Source organism: Petaurus breviceps, unplaced genomic scaffold (assembly GCF_028583685.1).
Source record: "Petaurus breviceps papuanus isolate PSGF00001 unplaced genomic scaffold, PetGlider_PUasm1.0 77, whole genome shotgun sequence".
NCBI classification, from domain to species: Eukaryota; Metazoa; Chordata; class Mammalia; order Diprotodontia; family Petauridae; genus Petaurus; species Petaurus breviceps.
In genome coordinates, this window is record NW_027186492.1 from 2,126,172 (window position 1) to 2,146,400 (window position 20,229).

At 40.1% G+C, this 20,229-nt stretch overlaps 1 protein-coding gene across 2 annotated transcripts in view; it reads right to left on the reverse strand.

Annotated features, from left to right (window-relative positions):
* GPR176 (G protein-coupled receptor 176) overlaps positions 1-20,229 on the reverse strand; it is a 125,191-nt gene that overhangs the window by 55,837 nt on the left and 49,125 nt on the right. Inside the window, exon 3 of one of the 2 annotated variants that reach the window (XM_069105684.1) lies at positions 13,130-13,149. The exons of the other annotated variant lie outside the window; for it this stretch is intronic. Coding sequence (XP_068961785.1) covers positions 13,130-13,149 — 20 coding nt within the window. The remainder of the gene's footprint in view (positions 1-13,129; positions 13,150-20,229) is intronic. 2 annotated transcript variants of the gene reach the window in all.

The window sequence follows — 20,229 nt, forward strand, 5'->3', positions numbered from 1 at the left end:
ATACTTCAAATGACTAAAAACTTAGAGGCACAGAAAGGCCAGAGATGCTTGCCTCAATATTTAATTCAGAAAACTGAGTGCCAAGCTGCTTTCACTCTGTATCTATAATCCCCCCCCAAAAAAATGTTATAGGTAAAAGGTCAGAAGAACAACTGTTTATACTTCAAGGCAAGTGTTCTTAACCTGGGATCTGTGATGTTTTTTCTTAATAAATATTTGAATAACTATTTCAATATCACTGGTTTCCTTTGTAATCCTATACATTTCATTTTATGCATTTAAAAACATTATTCTAAGAAGGGATCCTTAGGCTCCACTAGATTGCTAAAGGGGCCCCATGACCCCTCAAAAAATTAAGAATCCCTAATTCAAAGATTGCTGTTTATTTATTAATATTTTTCAGTGTAGCAAATGCTAGGGTACTCTGTCTTTCCCTCTCTGTAGCATTTTGAAGGATTGGAGAAATCAGTGGACTGGATAGATACCCATGCTAAAGATCTGGGAACAGCAGAAAGTTGATAGGGGGAAAGGAGAGAAAATGTTTGACTTGTTAAAGATAATTGAAATGTCCAGAACTGGAAGGCAGATGATGATAGGGTATTAGCAGAGCTTGTTTCCTCAGCTACATAAAATGAGGACCTGGCACTTAATTGAGGACCTCTGGGAACCTGTCTTCTCTCTCTGTCTCTCTTAGGCAACATTTGATTCTTGTCCATTAATATCAACTCCTGTTTTTCTTAGGAACACAAGTCAGTATGCCTGCAGCCCTATGTTACCATAGCAACAGCAATGTCATGCACCAAAATGGTTTTCTCAGAACACAGACTTGCTAGTTATTTTTCCTGAATTCGTATTTCAGCACATGAAGAATCAGTACCATTTTCAGCCATGCTTTTCATCTCAGAAGTGTTTTCTTTCTGAAATGTCATGCTGACTAAAGACCAGGACAAAAAAGGAATTCCAGCTTTGGTCCTTAATTAGTCTTGATTGTAATTGTTCTTCAGGCTGCCACCTGCCCCTAAACTGTGTCCTTTCAGTGTTATGGCTCCAGGGAAGTCCTATGAACATGCAATCAGCTTTAGCCTATAGAGCCCTGGTACAATCCGAAGAAGAGGATCTTGAAATTCCTAAATTGCACATGGCTCTGGTTCCTCCAATGCCTCTTGCTTATGGGATCAAAAAAAATTATATATATATATATACATATATATATATATATATACATATATATATATATATATATATATATCATGATATTGGTCAGTCTTAGACAATACAGGGTGATCTAGGAAAAGCTAGGTGAAAGAACAAAATGCTAGTCATAGTCTCCAAGTATTAAGCAAATTTCTTGAGGATAGAGATGATTCTTCATTTTGTCTTTATCCTCAGAGCCTAGGACAATGCTTTTACTGTAGTAAGTACTGCTTAATAAATGCTTATCGGATAGGATTGGACATAGACCCTTCCAAAATCCAGGATTAGCATTGTCTATCTGTGAGAGTAAATAATTTTCATTTATACTTCAGAGTACTAAAAACATGGAGGAGAAAAGAATTTACAAGCTCCAAACTTAGGCCAATTGATTAGAGAGACATCAAGATATGATTTGCTGTTGCTCAGTCATTTTACTGCATTTGAGATTTCTTGGCAAAGATACTAGAATTGTTTGTCATTTCCTTCTCCAGCTTATTTTACAGATGAGGAAGCAAACAGGGTGAAGTGACTTGCCCAGGGTCACATAACTAATAAATCACTGTGACCAAATCTGAGCTCACAAAGATGAGTCTTTCTGACTTTAGGCCTATTTGGCCTATTCATTGTACCACCTATCAAGATATGATATGTCCCCAAATAAGAGGGAAAGTCACAAATTATTCTTGAAGACTAATTTGTGATATTGCTTGGGCAAATTCCATGCAAGTAAACTGGTCCAGAGAAAGAACCTGAGTGTCCATTCAATATAACTGACTAGATCATGGTGTTTAATGGATTTAATATTCAGGTAACCCTGTTATCTTTGCTCTGTTTCCCAGGTCTAGGCAGCCATGCTATAAAGCCCCACTGGTCACCAGAGGCACTTAGCAACTCTGGATACAAGCTGGAAATACTTTGATTCTCTCAAGTTTCATTTTACAGGCTATCATACGGTGACTGTCTGTTGGACCTCACAGAGAATTACACAGATCCCTGGTTTGGTAATAAGAGAACTTCTGAATAATACTGCTCCTGTACTAGACAGTAGTCCCTGATGCCAACTTGGACTGAATCAGACCCAGGGGATTACCCTGAATAAGGACCTAATCTAAGCTGCCTGAGACCAATTGTCCCAACAGGTAACATTATCTAATAACAAACTAGAGCTTCTGCTGCAGCCAGGAGCCAGATTCAGTATTAGGGTCCAGTATTGGGCTCATCTCAGGACTGAGGCTCTTCCAAAGGCTACAACCCTGGGGACCCACAGACTCACAAAATGTTAAAAGCTGGATGGCATCTCAGAGGTCATAAAGCACAAGCCCCTTCCCTTACTAATGAGGACACTTGGGCTCAGATATATTCAGTAACTTACCCAAAGTCTCAATTAGCCAGTGGCACAGCTAGGATTGAAATATGGTCCCCTGACTCCCACAATAAGAGTCTTTCTCTTTCCAATAGAACAAGGGGAAATGAGCTTCAGCTTTAGTAGGAGGCAGTCCATTTGGATATATGAAAGAATTTCTTAAAAATAAAGATGGCTATGTACTTAACTACTAAAAAGAAAAAGGTTCTATTTTATAGCTAAGACCTTAAAAAAATAAAATATATCTCTCTAACCAAAGTCAATCAACCAACATGGATATATTAAGTACCCATTATTCAGTAGGCATTGTGCTAGGAACTAGAATTTTTGTTGTGGCGGTTGTTCAGTTGTTTCAGTCTTATAAATCTCCATGACCCCATTTGGGGTTTTCTTGGCAAAGATATTGGAATGTTTTGCCATGTCCTTCTCCAGCTCATTTTTACAGATGAGGAAACTGAGGTTAAGTGACTTTCTTGGGGTCATATAGCTAGGAAGTGTCTAAGGCCAGATTTGAACTCCGGAAGATGAGTCTTCCTGACTCCGTGTTCTTTAGTCTGTATCTCTATCTGCTGTGGTGCCGCCTAGCTGCCCATAGGAGCTAAAATACAAACACAAAAATGAAATAATTCCTGTATTTAAGGAGGTTAAGTTCTATTGGAGGAGACAATATGTATACATAGTAAATACTTAATAAATGCTTATTGACTAACATAATTATATGTAAAAATTGTACAGAATGAAGTAAATGAACTCTTAAAATCCTTCTGTCACTGATTCTAATACATATACATACTGTCTCCCCCAGTAGCATGTAAGTTCATTGAAAGCAAAGGCTATTCCATTTTTTTGTCTTTGTATCTAGCATAGGACCTAGCACACAGTGGGTGCTTAATAAATGTGTGTCCATTAATTGCTACTGACCTCACTAACACCAGCTTTATTACAGAAATGATTAAAACTGTCTGCTTCCCCAATGACATCACTCAGTTCTGAACCTTGAGGCCTGCATTAGGGAAAGGCTACACAATAATTTAAATAAACAAATCCAGTCCTTTACAGGTGGGGATGTGTACAGAAGGAGGAAATTCAGCTAGTTCAAATTTAAATAAACCTAGGTCACTGTGACCTGATAGAGTTCTAACTTCTGGCAAATGAAAAGGCTTAAGCTGGCTAAGCATCAGGGTTTTCTTGGCAATGTGATAGTTGTTCCAACTGGTATCCTGTGGACAAGCCAAGGAAGAAAAACAGACACTGTTATTTTCATCCTCCACCACAGCAATAACAACTTGGATTTCTATGGATCAAAGCACTTCATATACTATTTCCTTCATTCTTTTCCATCTTTGTAAACAGAAAAGAATCAAGGATTAACAACTCAAGCCTACACCAAGAGAAGTTAAGTGATTTGGCTCACACTCCAAATTATAGAGGAGGGCTCCCAGTTCCACATTCTTTCTCCCACACTCAAGCATCCCCATTATCAGTATTTTTGAATCTCATTTGAAAAGAAGGGAAGAGGCACAGTAATATCCTGGAAATCGTAGAGAACACCAAGTTTCTGGTCCCTGCCCCTGCCCCTGTCACTGACCCCCTGTGTCACCTTGACTAGATTACATCACCTCTCTGGGGCTCAATTTCTCCACCATAAAATTGGATTGATTGATCTCTTAAATTGCCTTCAGATTCTAAAATCCTGCCATCTGTTTCCTATAAAATTAAATGAATTAACACTATTTGCCCCAAGTGGCATGATGACAATGATGATAATCCAACTTTATATTAGCACTCTAAAGTTTACAAAGCACTTTCTTCACCACGCTCAATGAGGTAGGTATTGGAAGTCCTATTGTCCCCATTTTACAGATGAGAATGCTGGGGCTCAGAGCCTCAGCTTGCTCAAGGTCACACACTGAATAAATCACAGAACTGGGATTTGAGCTCCAAGTCTCCTCTGATTTGAAGTCCAGAGCTCTTTCCACTATATCATAGGAACTGCTGTTTGTCCTTCATTGTCGAAGAGGACTGTGACATCAGGGCATTGATGCCATGACATGCAAGTGAACTGGATTTAAGTGAGGAGGGTTGTGCAAAGTCACCAGCCTCACTTTCTCCTCTAGAGCCATCTGGGTCCAGTGGCCAGATATAGATCAGGGTCACTGAAGGTGGCCCAGGATGCAGTGGGCGACCTTGGCCTTTTCAAGCTAAGGTCCTTAACAGGTCTCAGTTTGGCTGAGGCAAATTCAGTGATTAAGGTTTACTAAGAAATAAGGTGGGTGTTTTTCTTTCTTATTAAACCATAGGAATTAGAGCTTGAAGTGACTTTAAAATTGTCTCGTTTGATCCCCTTTTTTATAACTGAAGAAACTGAGGCCCAGAGAATCACACAGTCACACACATACAATGTTCTGTATGTCTCAGCAAAACAATCAATCCAGTATTTTCTGAATGCCTTCACACATGGTGATAGGTGCCATCGCGATAGGGAAGAAATATAAAGTGTGGTCCTTGCCTTCATAGAACTTATATTTTATGAAAAACTATTAAATAAGTGGAGAAAAAGGAACCTTTAAGACATGTGTGGCTAATGATACAAGTGCAAGAGAACTTTAGAAAAGGAAGGCTGGAGGCTTGTTTTTGTTACAACCAACCCAGGGTGAGGAGGCCCTTTCTTAAAATGTTTGAGGGAGAGGGGCAACTGGTTGGTACAGTGGATAGAGCACTAGTCCTGAAGTCAGGAGGACCTAAATTCAAATCTGGCCTCAGATGCTTACTAGCTGTAACTAGTGAGCTAACTGTTAGTGAGCTAACTAACTGTAACCCTGGAAAAGTCACTTAATCCCAATTGCCTTCAAAAAAACTTTTGAGGTAGTTTAACAATTCAGAATCCAGCATTGTGGTGGTAAATGTTTAACAACAGATACATAGTACACACTTTTAAATTTAATCTTTATTATGAATATGTTCTCTTTCACTTTCTTAAGTCTAGACAATCAACAAAACAGTAAATCAAACCCTCATTTGTAACACGGACTGATTTCTGAGGTACAAATGTTCACACTGGAAATTTAACAACAGGTTCTCATTAGCCAGTACAAGATGGCTCTGGCACATCCTTGCCAGAATCTAACCTTAAATAGACTAAAACATCTGGTACAGGCTCAGTGTGAGCTTGTTCAGTGTATAGCTCCTCTACTTTATTTTGGGGTGGGGAGGGGCACCAAGAGATTCTAGACCTGAGATTTCACCAGTATGGAGAGCTCCACAGAAGATCCCTTCTTTATCATACCAGAATTGACTTTTATCAATTATAAAAGACACATTTGTTTCAAATAGATGTATCTCCTTAAAGTCTTCCCAAAATCCATCTGCCATACATATATCAAAATTATTTAAAATTTCTTGAAATATATAACTGAGATAATCTTATTTGATGACCAGAATTCTGATCACTAATATCAGATGGTACAAAACAGGAAGATGGATTCTCATCCAAGGTGCTCACAATTGTCATGGAGGAGATCCAGGGGATTATGCAAAGGCATGGAAGTGAGAAAGGTAAGGATGAAATCAAAGAACGTCCAATAATCCAGTTTGGCTGAAATGTATCCTGCATAAAAGTGAAGTAAGTGATGGTGTGGGATAAAGCTGGAAAGACAGTCTGGAGCCAGCATAAAGGTGAAGCTAAGCAGGATAAAGGGGAGTGAATCCGTACAAGGGAGTATGGTGTGCTCTCTGCTCTGCCAGTGTAGGTTGTGTGGACCCACATGGGTCCATCTAGATGTGGTTTGTGGGGAAGCAAAAAGAGATATCTCTAGACTAGAGTCTCTTCTACCCACCTTTCTTCAAGAGAGACTGATTCCTGCCAAGAGAAGAACCAAGAGGTTAAGGGCCAGAGGCTGGCCACTCTGCTCTCTTTGGAGAAAAGAGGTAACTATCTAGAACTGTATTTACCTGTCTTTTATTAGTCTAGTAGCTATAAATTTTAGGTTTCAGTTGAGTTCTTGGCTACTATCCTTTAACTTGGGTTAGGAGTACTTGAAGCTAAGTTTCCATGGTTTGATTCCTTTCCCACCAAAATGCCAGTTCCATAAAGAACATTTATAGCAAATAAGCCCATTTATCCAAAATGATGCAAACGTGAATGAGCTCTCCTGCTGGGAGTAAGGTATCTCAGCTCCAACAAAAGAAAAAATACCAGATCTCACCCAAGAGGAAATTCTCCAAAGTGCCTAGTATAGTAGGGGAGAGGGATATGATTGAGGCATTAGCTTTTCCCCAATGTCTTTCTCTCCCTTAAGGGATCTGAAGAGAGTCTGGAATCATATATTGTCTTTCTCAAAGCTGGAAGTCAGTCAGAAGACCAGGATCCCCCTTCTACCAGCCTCTTATCAACTGCCCTTCACGCAGGCATGGAACATTGAATAATCACTCTCCACGAGTGAGGAAAGCCTTATGCAAATGGACTTGGAGCCATGGGTTATAGCTGGAAAGATAGTTATGAAGGACCTTGAGTACCAGGCTAAAGGGGTTATATTTTATTCAGTAAGCAACTGGCCATCACAGATAGTTTTTGAGCATGGGAGTAATGGTGGTCAGGCCTATTCATAAGTGTGAAGGAAGAATCAGAGGAGTGAAAAACTAGAAACAGGGAAACCAAATAAGAGTCTGTTGCAACAAAGAAATTGGAATGCAGCATATAGATTTGGGTGTCATATACATAGAAGTGATGATTAAAGCTACAAGCAAGGATGAAGTCCAATTAAGGGTAAGGGGAAAAATATACAGACTAAGAAGAGAAGAAAGTTTAGTTTATAACCATAGTTAGTGGAACAGAAGAGGAACAAGTCAGTGGAGGAAGAGTGAGAAGAACCAGGAAAAGAACCAAGGGAATACAGGATCAAGGAATCTAAGGAAGGAGAAAGTGTCATGAAATGGAAAAGGTCAATAATGTTAAGTACCACAGAAAGATCAAGGAGAATGAAGGCTGGGAAAAGTCTCTTTGGCTCTGAGATAAGCAAATCAGTGCTCACAAAGAAGAAGAAAACATAGACAGCTCACAGAATGAAAACATACATTATCTCTACTGATCCTCACAATATTCTGAAGTCATATTTAAGGTGTTACTTGAAGGATATGTACTTTAATCATCACGGAGAAGTCCCAATGTGGGAACCTTCTCTCCTTGATACAGATCACAACCTATCTAACAACTTAGTACATAAATCCTAGTGATCTTGAGGCAAACAGAGATTCAGTGACTTGCCCATAGTCACACAGCTATTAGGTATCAGAGACAGAATTTGAACACAGACTTCTAGGGGATGTGGTAGATAGAGAACTGGGCCTGGAATCAGGAAGATCTGAGTCCTAACTTGACCTCAGATACATTACTAAATGTGTGACTCTAAGCGAGTCACTTAACAGCTGTCTGCCTCAGTTTCCCCATCTACAAGATAGAAATAATAACACCTACATCCCAGGGTTTTTGTGAGGATAATATGATATAATATTTGTAAAGTGTTTTGCAAACCTTAAATCAATATCTAAATGCTAGCTATTATTATCAAATTAGTAGTAAGGTTTTTAGGAAGGAGGTTTGCAGGGAGGAAAAGGTTGGAAAAACCTGGGTATGTTTGCCTATCGAAGTGAGAAGGGCTAGTAGAGAAGGAGAAATTTTAAAATGAAAAGAGAGAGAGAGAGAGAAAATTTGAATGAAGGTACAAAGTCCTACAGGAGGGGGGTGGAGTGGGGAACTGAATCAAGAACTGGTAGGGGAGTTGATCTTGGCAAGAAAGCAGGCCACCACATCTTTGGAGGCCAAGGTGGGGGGGGAGGGGCGGGAAGGGAGGGAGGAGGCAGCTAGGAGGAGAGAACTGGAAAAGATATTACTAAAGGACTAAAGTCTAATAGGATGATAATCAACCACCAAAAATTCCAATGTTGTACTTTTTAGAAAACAAGTGGACCTCTCTAGGGACCTGTCTACAGAAGTAATGGTACTTACTGTCCATAACTCAAGAATGTTTGTGACCTTAGAGGAAGTCTGTTGTTACAGAAAAAACAGAGCACCAAGAATCAAGAGACCTGAGTTCTAATCCCAGCTGTACCACTGACTAATTATATAACCTTGGACAAATCATTGAGCATCTCTAAGCCTCAATTCCTTTCATAAAATGAGGGATTGAATCAAATCATCTCTAAAGTCTCTGTCAGCTCTAAAATTTCACTGAGCTCTCTGGAGGCGGTGACCTCAGCTTCATTAGCAATGTAATCTAAGTGAATTAATAAGTAGTCACAGACTAATGGTCTGCTTATTGTTTCAATGAAGTATGAAATATCCAGCTGGCCTGTCATCCAAGTGGAAGAGAAATCTACTACTAGCACTGAAATCCAATTTTATTATTCAGGAACAGATTATCCAAGACAACTATTTTCTTTCTTTCTCCCTTCTGCAGTTCTGCTTTTGGGGGAGGGGGAGAAGGGAGAGGGATGATGGGGTGAGGAGAGAGCCATTTCAATAATTATCTGTGACCTCCAAAACCAAGCAGGAAAGGACAAAAAGAGGAAGTGAAACAAATCTGGGAGAAAGCCAGGCTCCATCTTGGCATTTCAGATAAAAAGCCTGATGAAGTAGATCCTAAAGTAAATTATTGGCTAAAATCAAATCTATGGATTTTAATTATCCAGCTTTGACTTGATTCCAATCAGTATGGATAATTCAGAGATGGCTACTGTGTGATTTGATATCTCAACAACAGTAAACATTTCCTATCTACTTGTAGTCTTGGTTATCATACCGAGGAATGTTTCAGTCAATGCCGTTGACTCCCCCAAAAAATTTGTTTCTAGTATTCCAGTTTTCAAAAACTATTAAAGGAGCCATATTTTGGTTTTGTGAGATGTATTTCCAAAGAAACATTTGGTTTTACAGCCCCCATGCTAACAGAAGAAATGTTTTAGAACACATTCAAGAATTGGTACTTTGAGAGTAGAGAGAAACACACACATACATACACAAATGTGCAACATTCTCATGTGCTAATAATAGTACACACAGCACTGTGCAGTAGAGACAGCTAAATGGCTCAGTGGATAGTGCATTGGACCCGGAGTCACAAAAACTTGAGTACAAATCCAGCTTCAAATATTTCTTAGTTGTGTGACACTGGTCAAGTCACTTAACCCTTTTTGCTTCAGTTTCTTCAACCATGAAATAAGCATAATTAGTACCTACTCATAGGGTTGTTATGAGACCAAATGAGATAATACTTACAAAGCACTTTGTGCCTGGAACATAGTAGGTGCACAATAAATGCTTGTTCCCTTACTCCTCTTCCCCTATAAAGAACACTGACCTAAGAGTCAGAACATCCCAATACTGTCAATTACCAGCCATGTGACCAATGGCAAGTCACTTAACTACTCTGAGTCTCAGTTTTCCCATCTGTAAAATTAAAAGAATAATATGAGCAACTTGCTAGCTGTGTGACCTTGGGTAAGTCCCTTAACCCCAACTGCCCTGCTTTCCCCCCTCCAAAAACAAAAACAAACAAACAAAAAAGAATAGCATAAGCATTAACAACCTCACAAGGTAGTAATAAGGATCAAATGAGTATGTCACCGTTGAGTTTACGCTGTTATGATTATTATAGAAGGGCTGAATAAAATCACATAATGCCTGCTAACTGCTTGCTGCTATGCCTTCTCCATCATGTGATGTTGTTGGAAGCTTTGCTTGAGAGGATCCTTGCAAATACACATAAAATGCATTCATTAACAACCATGGCATACCCACCCATATTTTGACATCTAAAAAAAAATCCTGATTTGAGGGCTACAGAATAAAGACAAATGCTTGAGCTTTTACAGTTCTATTTCCTGGATCAGAAACTCATTTAAATGTGATAGTAAGCATTAAAAATGATTCACGGATACCCCACTCCCTCCTTAAGGAAGCTATAAGGAGCTTTTCTTCCCACTGTACTGTGGAAAGTTAATTGCTAATACTCACAGGACCATAGACTTATAGATTTGGAGAAGGAAGAGATTTTAGAGGTCATCAGGTCTATTTTATAGATAGAAAGACTGAGTCCCAAAAGTTAAGTGACTTACCCAGAATGACTCATTCAGTCAATAAACCTTTATTATGTGCCTACTCTGTGTCAAGCCCTGTGCTGAGCACCGTGGAGACAAAGAAATGCAAAAATAAAGTCACTGCTCATAGTATAATGAGAGTTAGTAAGAGTCTAGTGTTGGATTCAAACCCAGGTCTTTCTAGTTCCAAGTTCAGCATCTTGACCATTATACTTCACTGTTTCTTTTACCCAGATACAGAGAGGGAATGCAAACCTATTAGTCTTAGTCTTTACTTCACAGCTCCTCCCTCAAGCTTCTTGGACTCCAGATCAATGTTAGATGGTGGTCTTAAAGCAGTGTTTCACCAGATTGTCCTTGTTTGATGGTCATCCTAATAGTCATTATCTCACTGGATCCTCATAACAACCCTGTGAGGTTGGTGCTATGGACATTCCTGCCATATTCTATACTGAAGCCTCAGGGCAGTGCAATGATTCGTCCAGAGTTGCACAGCTATTTGGTGTCAGAGTTGGGATATGTTCCTAGGTCTTCCTGGCTGTGAGCCTATTAGGCTTCCCACTGTATCAGGTGGTAGGGTCCTCACTGTTTTTTTGTTTTTGTTTTTTGCTTTTTGGAGGGGGGAAGGTAGGGCAATTGGGGTAAAGTGACTTGCCCAAGGTCAAATGGCTAGTTTGGTATTCAGTGTCTGAGGTCGAATTTAAACTCAGGTCCTCCTGACTCCAGGGCCAGTGCTCTATTCACTGTGCCACCTAGCCGCCCCTCCCCCCCACTGTTTCTTATGAAAAACAATACTTTTATCCAGTAAGTGGCTTCTGAATTAGCCAGGTGGGTACAAGGACCTAGAAGTACATATCCTGGTGGTCCAGAGGGCTTTTATCCTAAGGAAGTGTTTATTAAGACAGAGAGTTATTGCCCTAGCCCACAGATGGAGCCTCTCTCATCCCTCTACTCCAGAGCATCTCTGCTTCATTTGACTACCCTGTTCATTTTTTTATTCTCTTTTTCTTAATAAAGCAATTAAAAGTCTCAGGAGATAACCTAATTACTGAGCCTAGCAGCACTGAGAACACCTAATGGAAATCCATCTTGGTCCCCAGTTTTATTTCCCTTCCCCTCTCTTTCAATCTTTATTTTGTTATCTCATTAGGGATAGAGAAATATCTTTCATCCAAGCCATTGTTGCCAGGAAACATAAGAACGAGTTGGAGAATAAATGCCAGAAACAGAATAGATGTGTCTCCTCTCCTCACCCACACCAAGACACATTTGCAAATAGACACTTCTGGGAACACATAATCGTACACACAAGCGAATGTATACACATTCAGACTTACAATGTATGATCTCATACGTCCTTACACATGCCCATCCTAATCCTTTGAATGTCTGTGGGGGCTCCATGTTCTAGAGCACAAATACTGTCCCTCCCTTTTCTTGGGCTCTAACTCTGTGGTAACTGCTTGAATTCCTTATGACCTGCAACTGATAGTAAAGCATCACTTTCTTCATGTAAAATGAGAAAGAATCAAAGCTTCCTTCTCTTGAAGAGAAATCACTTTTAAGCTTGTTATGCTGTGATAATGCAGATAAACTCCCAAACCTACACATCAAGCCCTTCTCTCTTTCCTTACCTGTTATGTGTCACCAAAGACCAGTTCCACAGCTCTATCTAGATAGCTGATAGATCAAAGTCAGTACATCTAAAACAGAACTTAATAGGTTCTCCCCTCCCTGCTGTGTTTCTGACATTTTGGACTTCATCACCATGAATTAGCTGCCTTCACACCTCCTTCTACCATTCTGGTCCCTTCTCTTACTAATGAATTCCTTCCAGAGCCTCCATTTTGGGGATGGGCCCAAGCCAGTCATGATACATCACTCTTAGGACTGTGCCACTATGTTTCCACATGGGTATCTTGTAGTTCTACTCCTACCACTTTTCAGAAGGAAACACTTTTCATAGTTTCTAAATTAAAAAACAAAAAACCTTTCAGACACTAACAATTCATAATAATTTCAAAAAAAATTCTGGAAGATTTTGGTCTTAGTGGGGTTTCCAGAGTTGGTTATTCTGTATGGAGGTTAGGGGTATGTGTAAATATGTAAAAGAACAAAGCGCTGGAATTCTGATACCTTCCCCTTTGTGGCATAGGCCACAAATGTGAGATTCTTGTAGCTGAGTCAAGGGAGCATCAAATCACCTACAAGGCAATGCTTCTTTCTCCACAGCTTCCAGAGGGCATTTAGCCTTACTTTTTCTTTCTGCAATCCCCTCCCCCTCACACATGCCACTACCCAGGCTCCACAAAGGATGCCTATTGCCTTTGGCAGGCAGGAAAGAACCATAAGTGGCCACTCCTACATCTTCATGCTCTCTTCTTCTTGATTTGACTCCTCTGCATTCTCCTCTTCTTCCTCACCTTCCTTCTTTTCTGCAGGCTTCTCATAAGCTTTTTTAGAAGGTGACACTATCACACTATCCCAGGTAGACACTTCTGAGGCAAGATAACTGTCATCACCCTCCTAGTCAAGGATCTTCCTATATCCTCCACACGACAAGATCTGAACCTATGTCTGAACCGTACCTGAAAGTTACCACTTTCACAGGGGTCAGTAATCCCTAGGGAACCAGGAAGAAATAACCCAGCAGCCAGAATCTGAAGGCATTGCACATTGAGAGCCAAGGGCTGTCTGGTAGGGTTGTCCATCACAGCACAGTGGTCCAAAAAGTCAGGGTTCCAAGGTATGAGATATTCAAAGCCAGGGAACTGAATCCTCAAGTCCTTTATTAGATGAATGAGAATTTTCACCATAGACTGAGAATCATTCTCTTCACATCAACTAGCATGTGAAATGTCCTCCAAGTTCTGAAGAACCTTGATGTCCAAATGTAGTTCTGTGCCCAACTTTCAAAGATGAGGTAGCACTATTGTAATGAGGATCTTCACTCTGGCGTCAGCAGAGCTGATCTCAAAACCAGTTTCACTAGTCAGCATAGTCCACCACTTTGTTCTCTAAGGCTGTGATAGCTTCCAATGTTGGCTGGATGTTCAGATCACTACCAGATCAGCCACATTATACCCTACAGTCATTGTCCCTTTCTCATAAGATCCTACCTGCCAGACCTCTTCAATTACACTTCAAAGGTTCCTGGAGCCACAATCAGGTTGTCAATCACATTGTTGATTGACTCAGGGGAAGACCATTTCACAAACATAAAAATAAAATGAGATGTAGGGCTCAAATGGCTTGAACCCTCCTCCTGGTCCTCCCCTGGAGTCAAAGTGCCCTCCACTACCACAGCCCTATCTGCCCTCATGGCTCCCACAGTCTTGAACTTCCTACCACTTTTCAGATCCCTTTTGTGTGTCATTTCCCTGAGTTGTTGAGGGTAGGCACTGTCTTTTTGTTTGTTTTTGTATCTCTAGTGCTTAGCACTGGCACATAGTAAGTGCTTAATAAATTCTTGTTGCCTACCCACCTGCCCTTTGGACCCATTTGTCCTCTAAGTCTCCCCATTTCCATTGGTGGCAACATTATCATTCTAATCACACAGGTTCACAACCTTGAAGTCATTCTTCATTTTTTCTTCTTCCTTAATCACTATATCTAATCAGTTGCAAGGTCTTGCACATCCTATCCACACAGTATCTCTCATATCTGTCCCATCCTCTCCAGTCATATAGCAATCATGTTAATAGGAAAGTGCCCTAAAGAAATTAAGGACAGAAAGGCCCCATATATACAAGTCCCCAAGAGAGATGTCTCTGCTCCAAGACAATTTTAGGTAACATCTCTAGGAATCCAACAAAGAAAATCAAAACATGCATCAATACTGGTTTGCTTCAACAATCCAAATACTTGAGTACCTATATCCCTATCTCCTTCCTTTAGTTGTTGTTATTGTTATTGTTGTTTGTTCTGAGTTCTCTAAGATGCCCATGACCTCAGGAAGGTGATGTCATGGTTTGCAAGTGAATTGGATTTAAGTGAGGGAGGGCTGTGCAAGGTCAACTGCTTCACTTGCTCCTTCAGAGCCATCTGGGTCCAGTTGCAAAATATAGATCAGGACAACTGAAGATGGCCCCTTATTTCCCCTAGTACTACTAGGAGGAATCAACAGGGCTTCTCCCATATCTAAGTATCCACATAGGATTGAGAGCCCAATCTAAAGTCAGGAAAACTCATCATCCTGAGTTCAAATGTGGCCTCAGACACTTACTAGTTGTTTGAGCCTGGGCAAGTCATTTAACCCTCTTTGCCTCAGTTCCTCATCTATAAGATGAGGTGAAGAAGGAGGTGGAAAATCAATTGTCAAGAAAACCCTAAATGTTGTTATGAAGAGTTAAACAGTACTGAAACAACTCAACAACATCTCCCATGGGATGAATCCTAGTGTAACTTCTTCAGGGGGTAGAGAAAGGAGAAAGCCCTTAGATGGGAAAATATGTTTAAGATGGGCAAATATTCCCTAGAGGGATAGGGAATCTTTCACTATACATAAGACTTATTCTTGTCAGGTTTCTGATTATGACCTTAATCCATTCACCTAATGAAAGGGTCTCTTTTCATTGCTTCTGACATCCCTGCTTCCAACTAGAAAGGAAGGAAAGAATTTTTATTAGGCTAGAGAAAATATTACTTTATAATATTTTCAGTTTTAACAATAAGGAATTTTTTTTAAATGTGCTTCCACATAATGAATGGAAGGAATTGAGAAAAATATGAGAAGACATCTGTGAACTAATCTAGAAAAGTAAGCAGAACCAGGTAAACAAAATACATAATAAACTCCAACAGAATAAAGAATAAGAACCAGAATTAAAAATAACTGTAATGAGGCCAGTTTTAGTACTAGAGAACGTATAATGAAACCTATGTCCCTCCTCTTAGCACACATATGCAGGGCAATAGGGACAGAGTGTTGGATACAGTGTCAAAACGTGACACTATATTGGTTGGTTTTACTTAATATTTTTCCTTCTAATAACAAAAGATTTTAAAGCTGAGATAGGAGCCAGGTGGCTGAGACAGGAGGAAGTAGACTATATCTTGAAATGACTACAATAAAATAAATAAGACATCAATAAAATTTAGGCTTAAAAAAATTTAACATGGGCGGGGCAGAGTCAAGATGGCGGAGTAGAAGCAGGACCTCCCCCTAGCTTATGGCTTCCACCTTCCCCAATCCATGTAAAAAGGGATCTCTAAACAAACTTTGGAGTTGCAGAACCCACAAAATGACACAGAGAAGCTAACCTCCTGCTGAGGACACCACGGCAGGCCAGCAGGAATGAGCCAGCGCAGCGCTCTGGGAGCCAAGCCCAGGCCCTTGTGAGCCAAGGTTTTAGCCCCAGGGTGGGCCTGACCAGCCGCTAGCTGGCTGGAGGAATTCCAGATCAGCAACAGCTATGGCTGTTTCCAGATTTATCAACACAAAGATGCTAAGGACAAAGTGAGAGGTCAGTGCAGTCTGGACTTTGGGACCAGTAGTTGGGAGTGCATTGGCTTTTGCCCCAGGGCAAAAAGCCGCTGAGAAGCCCTCACTGGCACCCCATTGCAGCTTCAACTCCTGGCTTGCAGAGTGTAGGGAGACCAAGCAACCAGTCTGAGGGGTAATCGCTCTCGCTTTAACCTGCTTGGATCTGGACAACAGTCTAGAGTGAAGGTCCTGGGGTGTGTGACCAGCTTGCCAGAGCATGTGGAGGCTTCAGAGAGGGCACCCAACTAATACATCCAGCAGCTGAGAAAATCCCAGCATTTGGGACAAAAGGTCCCCTGTCTGGTCACAGCAGAGTCCTACTGTGGCAAAAAGCCCAGGGGTCAAGTGACTGAGGGGCGACATGACCAGGCAAAGGAAACAAAGCAAATAGAAGAGTCCAACATTAGACTCCTATTTTGGGGACAAAAAGAATCAAAGCATGGAACAGGAGGAAGACAGAAAGTCAGAACTCCTGCACCAAAAGCTTCAAAGGAAAATATGAGCTGGTTACAGGCCATAGAGGACCTCAAGAAGCAGACAAGTGGAGGAAAAATTGGGAAGAGAAATGAGAATGATGAAAGAAAATTATGAAATGAGAATCAACAGCCTGACTAAGGAAAATCACACCTTAAAAAACAGACTGACTCAATTGGAAAAGGAGGTTCAAAAAGGCAATGAGGAGAGGAATGCCTTGAAAAGCCAAATTTGCCAGATGGAAAAAGAATCTCAAAAGCTCAATGAGGAAAATTGTTCCCTTGGATTTAGATTGGAGCAAAGGGAAGCTAGTGACTTTAAGAGAAATCAAGAGGCTGTTAAACAGATCCAAACAAATGAAAGAATAGAAGGCAATGTGAAATATCTCATGGGAAAAACCACTGACCTGGAAAATAGATCCAGGAGAAATAATTTAAAAAGTATTGGTCTACCTGAAAGCCATGATCAGGGAAAGAATCTAGAAATCATCCTCCAAGAAATTCTCAAGGAAAATTGCCCTGATGTTCTAGAACCAGAAGGCAAAATAGAGGTTGAAAGAATCCACCGATCACCTCCTGAAAAAGATCCCAAAAAGAAAACTCCTAGGAATATTATAGCCAGGTTCCAGAATTCCCAGATTAAGGAGAGAATATTACAAGCAGCCACAAGGAAACAATTTGAATATTGTGGAAACACAATCAGGATAACACAGGATCTGGCAGCTTCTACACTGAGGGATCAGAGGGCCTGGAATAGGATATTCTGGAGGGCAAAGGAGCTGGGATTAAAACCAAGAATCACCTACTCAGCAAAACTGAGTATCATCTTTCGGGGGAAAATATGGTCATTCAGTGGAACAGAGGACTTTCAAGCACTCTTAATGAAAAAACCAGAGTTGAATAGAAAATTCGACACCCAGATACAATAAGCAAGAGAAGCTTGAGAAGGTAAACCGGGAAAAGAAATCATAAGCCATTGATGAAAGTTGAACTATTAACATTCCTACATGGAAAAATGATAATTGTAACTGATGAAACTTTTCTCAGTATGAAAATAGTTAAAGTGAATAGAAATATGTGTGTGTGTCTATATTGGGGAGTATAAGGGCATATGAATACATATGTGAATGTGTGTATATATGCTTACAGGTATACATAGATAGAGGGCACAGGACCAATTTAATAGGAAGGGATAATACTTAAAAGGTGAAATTAAGAGGTAAGAGAGGAATATAATGAGAGGAGATGGAGAGAGACAGAATGGAGTAAACTATCTCATAAAGAAGAGGCAAGGGAAAAGGGTTACAATGGAGGGGAAGAACAGGAAGGCAAAAGGGTATATGGTCCTTATTCTCACTGAATATGGCTTGGGGAGGGAATGAAATACACACTAAATAGGGTATCTCACCCTACAGGAGAGTAGGGGGAAGGGGATGAGAGGGAGGATGATGGAAGGGAGGGCAGGCTGGGAGGGAGGGAAGTTGGAAGCACTCACTTTTGAAAAGGGACAGGATCAAAGTAGAGAATAGAACAAGTGGGTGGTGGGATAGGAGGGAGGGAAATATAGTCAGTCTTTTACAATATATCTTCTATGTTAATGTTTTGCATTAGCTACACATGTACAACCTATACTGAACTGCTTATCTTCTTAGTAAGGGTGAGTGACAAGGGAGGAAGGAAATGAATCTGGAATTCAAAGATTTAAAATCAAATGTTTAAAATTCATATATATATATACACACACACACACACACACACACACACACTATTATTAATACTATCTTACATGTAATTGGGAAAGAAGATATACAGGCACTGGGGCATAGAGATCCACCATGCCCTACTGAAAAAGTCTAATGGGGTATGGGAGAAGATATGGGAGAAAGAAGATTGGAGGAGGGGATAGCCTGTGGGGCTGCTATTCTGGGGTGGTGCGTAGGGGAAAAACAGGGAGAAAATTTGTAACTCAAAATCTGGTGGAAATAAATGATGTAAATCAGAAATTAATAAAGCACTTGAAAAAAAATTTAACATCCTACTCAAGAAACTATCAATTTCCTAGATGTTTAAACCAAGGCCTTTTTAACTGATTAATTTGTAAAAGTCAGAAGCCTTTAAATCCCAGATAAAATCCTGTCTTCTATAGAATACCTCCCCCAACCTCTCTTGATTCCAGTGCCTTCCCTCTGTTTATTTCCTATTTATCCTGTATATAGCTTGCTTTGTGTTTACATGTTGTTTTCCTCAATAAACTGTAAGCTCCTTGAAGCCTAGGAACTATCTTTTGCCTCTTTTTTTTTTCATCCACAGTACCTGGCATATAATAGGTGCTTAATAAATATTTACTGATTGAGAAGCCACAGTCTCAGTAGCCTCAAAATACCCCCAGGCTTTTGTTCTTTTTCTCCCTCTTTACCTCAGATATTGCTCTAGACTCCTGATTCTTTCTTTATTTCTTCCTTTCTTTCTTCCCTCCTTCCTTCCTTCCTTCCTTCCTTTCTTTCTTTCTTTCTTCCTTCCTTCCTTTCTTTCTTTCTCAAAAAATATTTATTGCAGCTCTTTTTGTGGTGGCCAAGAATTGGAAACTGAGGGGATGCCCATCAATTGGAGAATGACTGAACACATTGGTATATGAATGTGATGGAACAGTATTTTGCTGTAAGAAATAATGAGCAGGCAGATTTCAGAAAACCTGGAAAGACTTATATGAACTGATGTTGAGTGAGAGGAGCAGAACCAGGAGAACATTTACACAGTAATTAGCCACAGTGTGTGATGACTGACTTTGACAGACTTGGCTCTTCTCAGCAATGCAAGGTTCTAAGACAACTCCAAAAGAGTCATGATGGAAAAGGCTATCCACATCCAGAGAAAGAATTATGGAGTGTGAATGTAAATTGAAGCAAACTATTTGCTCTCTCTCTTGTTTTGTTTTGTTTCTTCTTTCTCATAGTTTATTCCATTGGTTGAAATGCTTCTTCATAACGTGACTAAAGTGAAAATATGTATAATATAAATGTAAATGTAGAGCCTATATCAGATTGCACGTCATCTTGTGGAGGAGGGAAGAGAAGGGGAAGAAAACTTAACACTCAAAAGCTTGTGGAACTGAATGTTGTAAACTAAAAATAAATAAATAAATACATTTTTTAAAAAAGAGATCTCATTTGACCCTTAAAACAACCCTGTGAGGTAGGCATTCTTGTTATCTCACTTTAAAGTTGAGGATACTGAGGCAAATAATGGTTATGTGACTTGCCCAAGGTCACATAGTTAGCAAGTATCTGAGGTCATATTTGAACTTAGATCTTACTGACTACAGGTTCAGTGCCCTATCCACTACATCACCTAACTAGCTGCCTCTAACCACTGTGTAGATTAGAAAAAGTTCTGAAAAGAAGAGCTAAGGACTGATTTATCAGTTTGTCTCCATACTATAAAGGAGATCAAATCTATTGGACTCCATCTAATAGCCTTTATTCCCTGCTGATGCCAAGACCTGAAAGTGTCCCATACAGCCCTGTGACCACCTCCACTACCACAAACCCACAGGAAGATCTCTAAAACAAACCAGAACAAGAGAAATGTGAAGAAAATGCAAACTAACATTTCCTCTCATT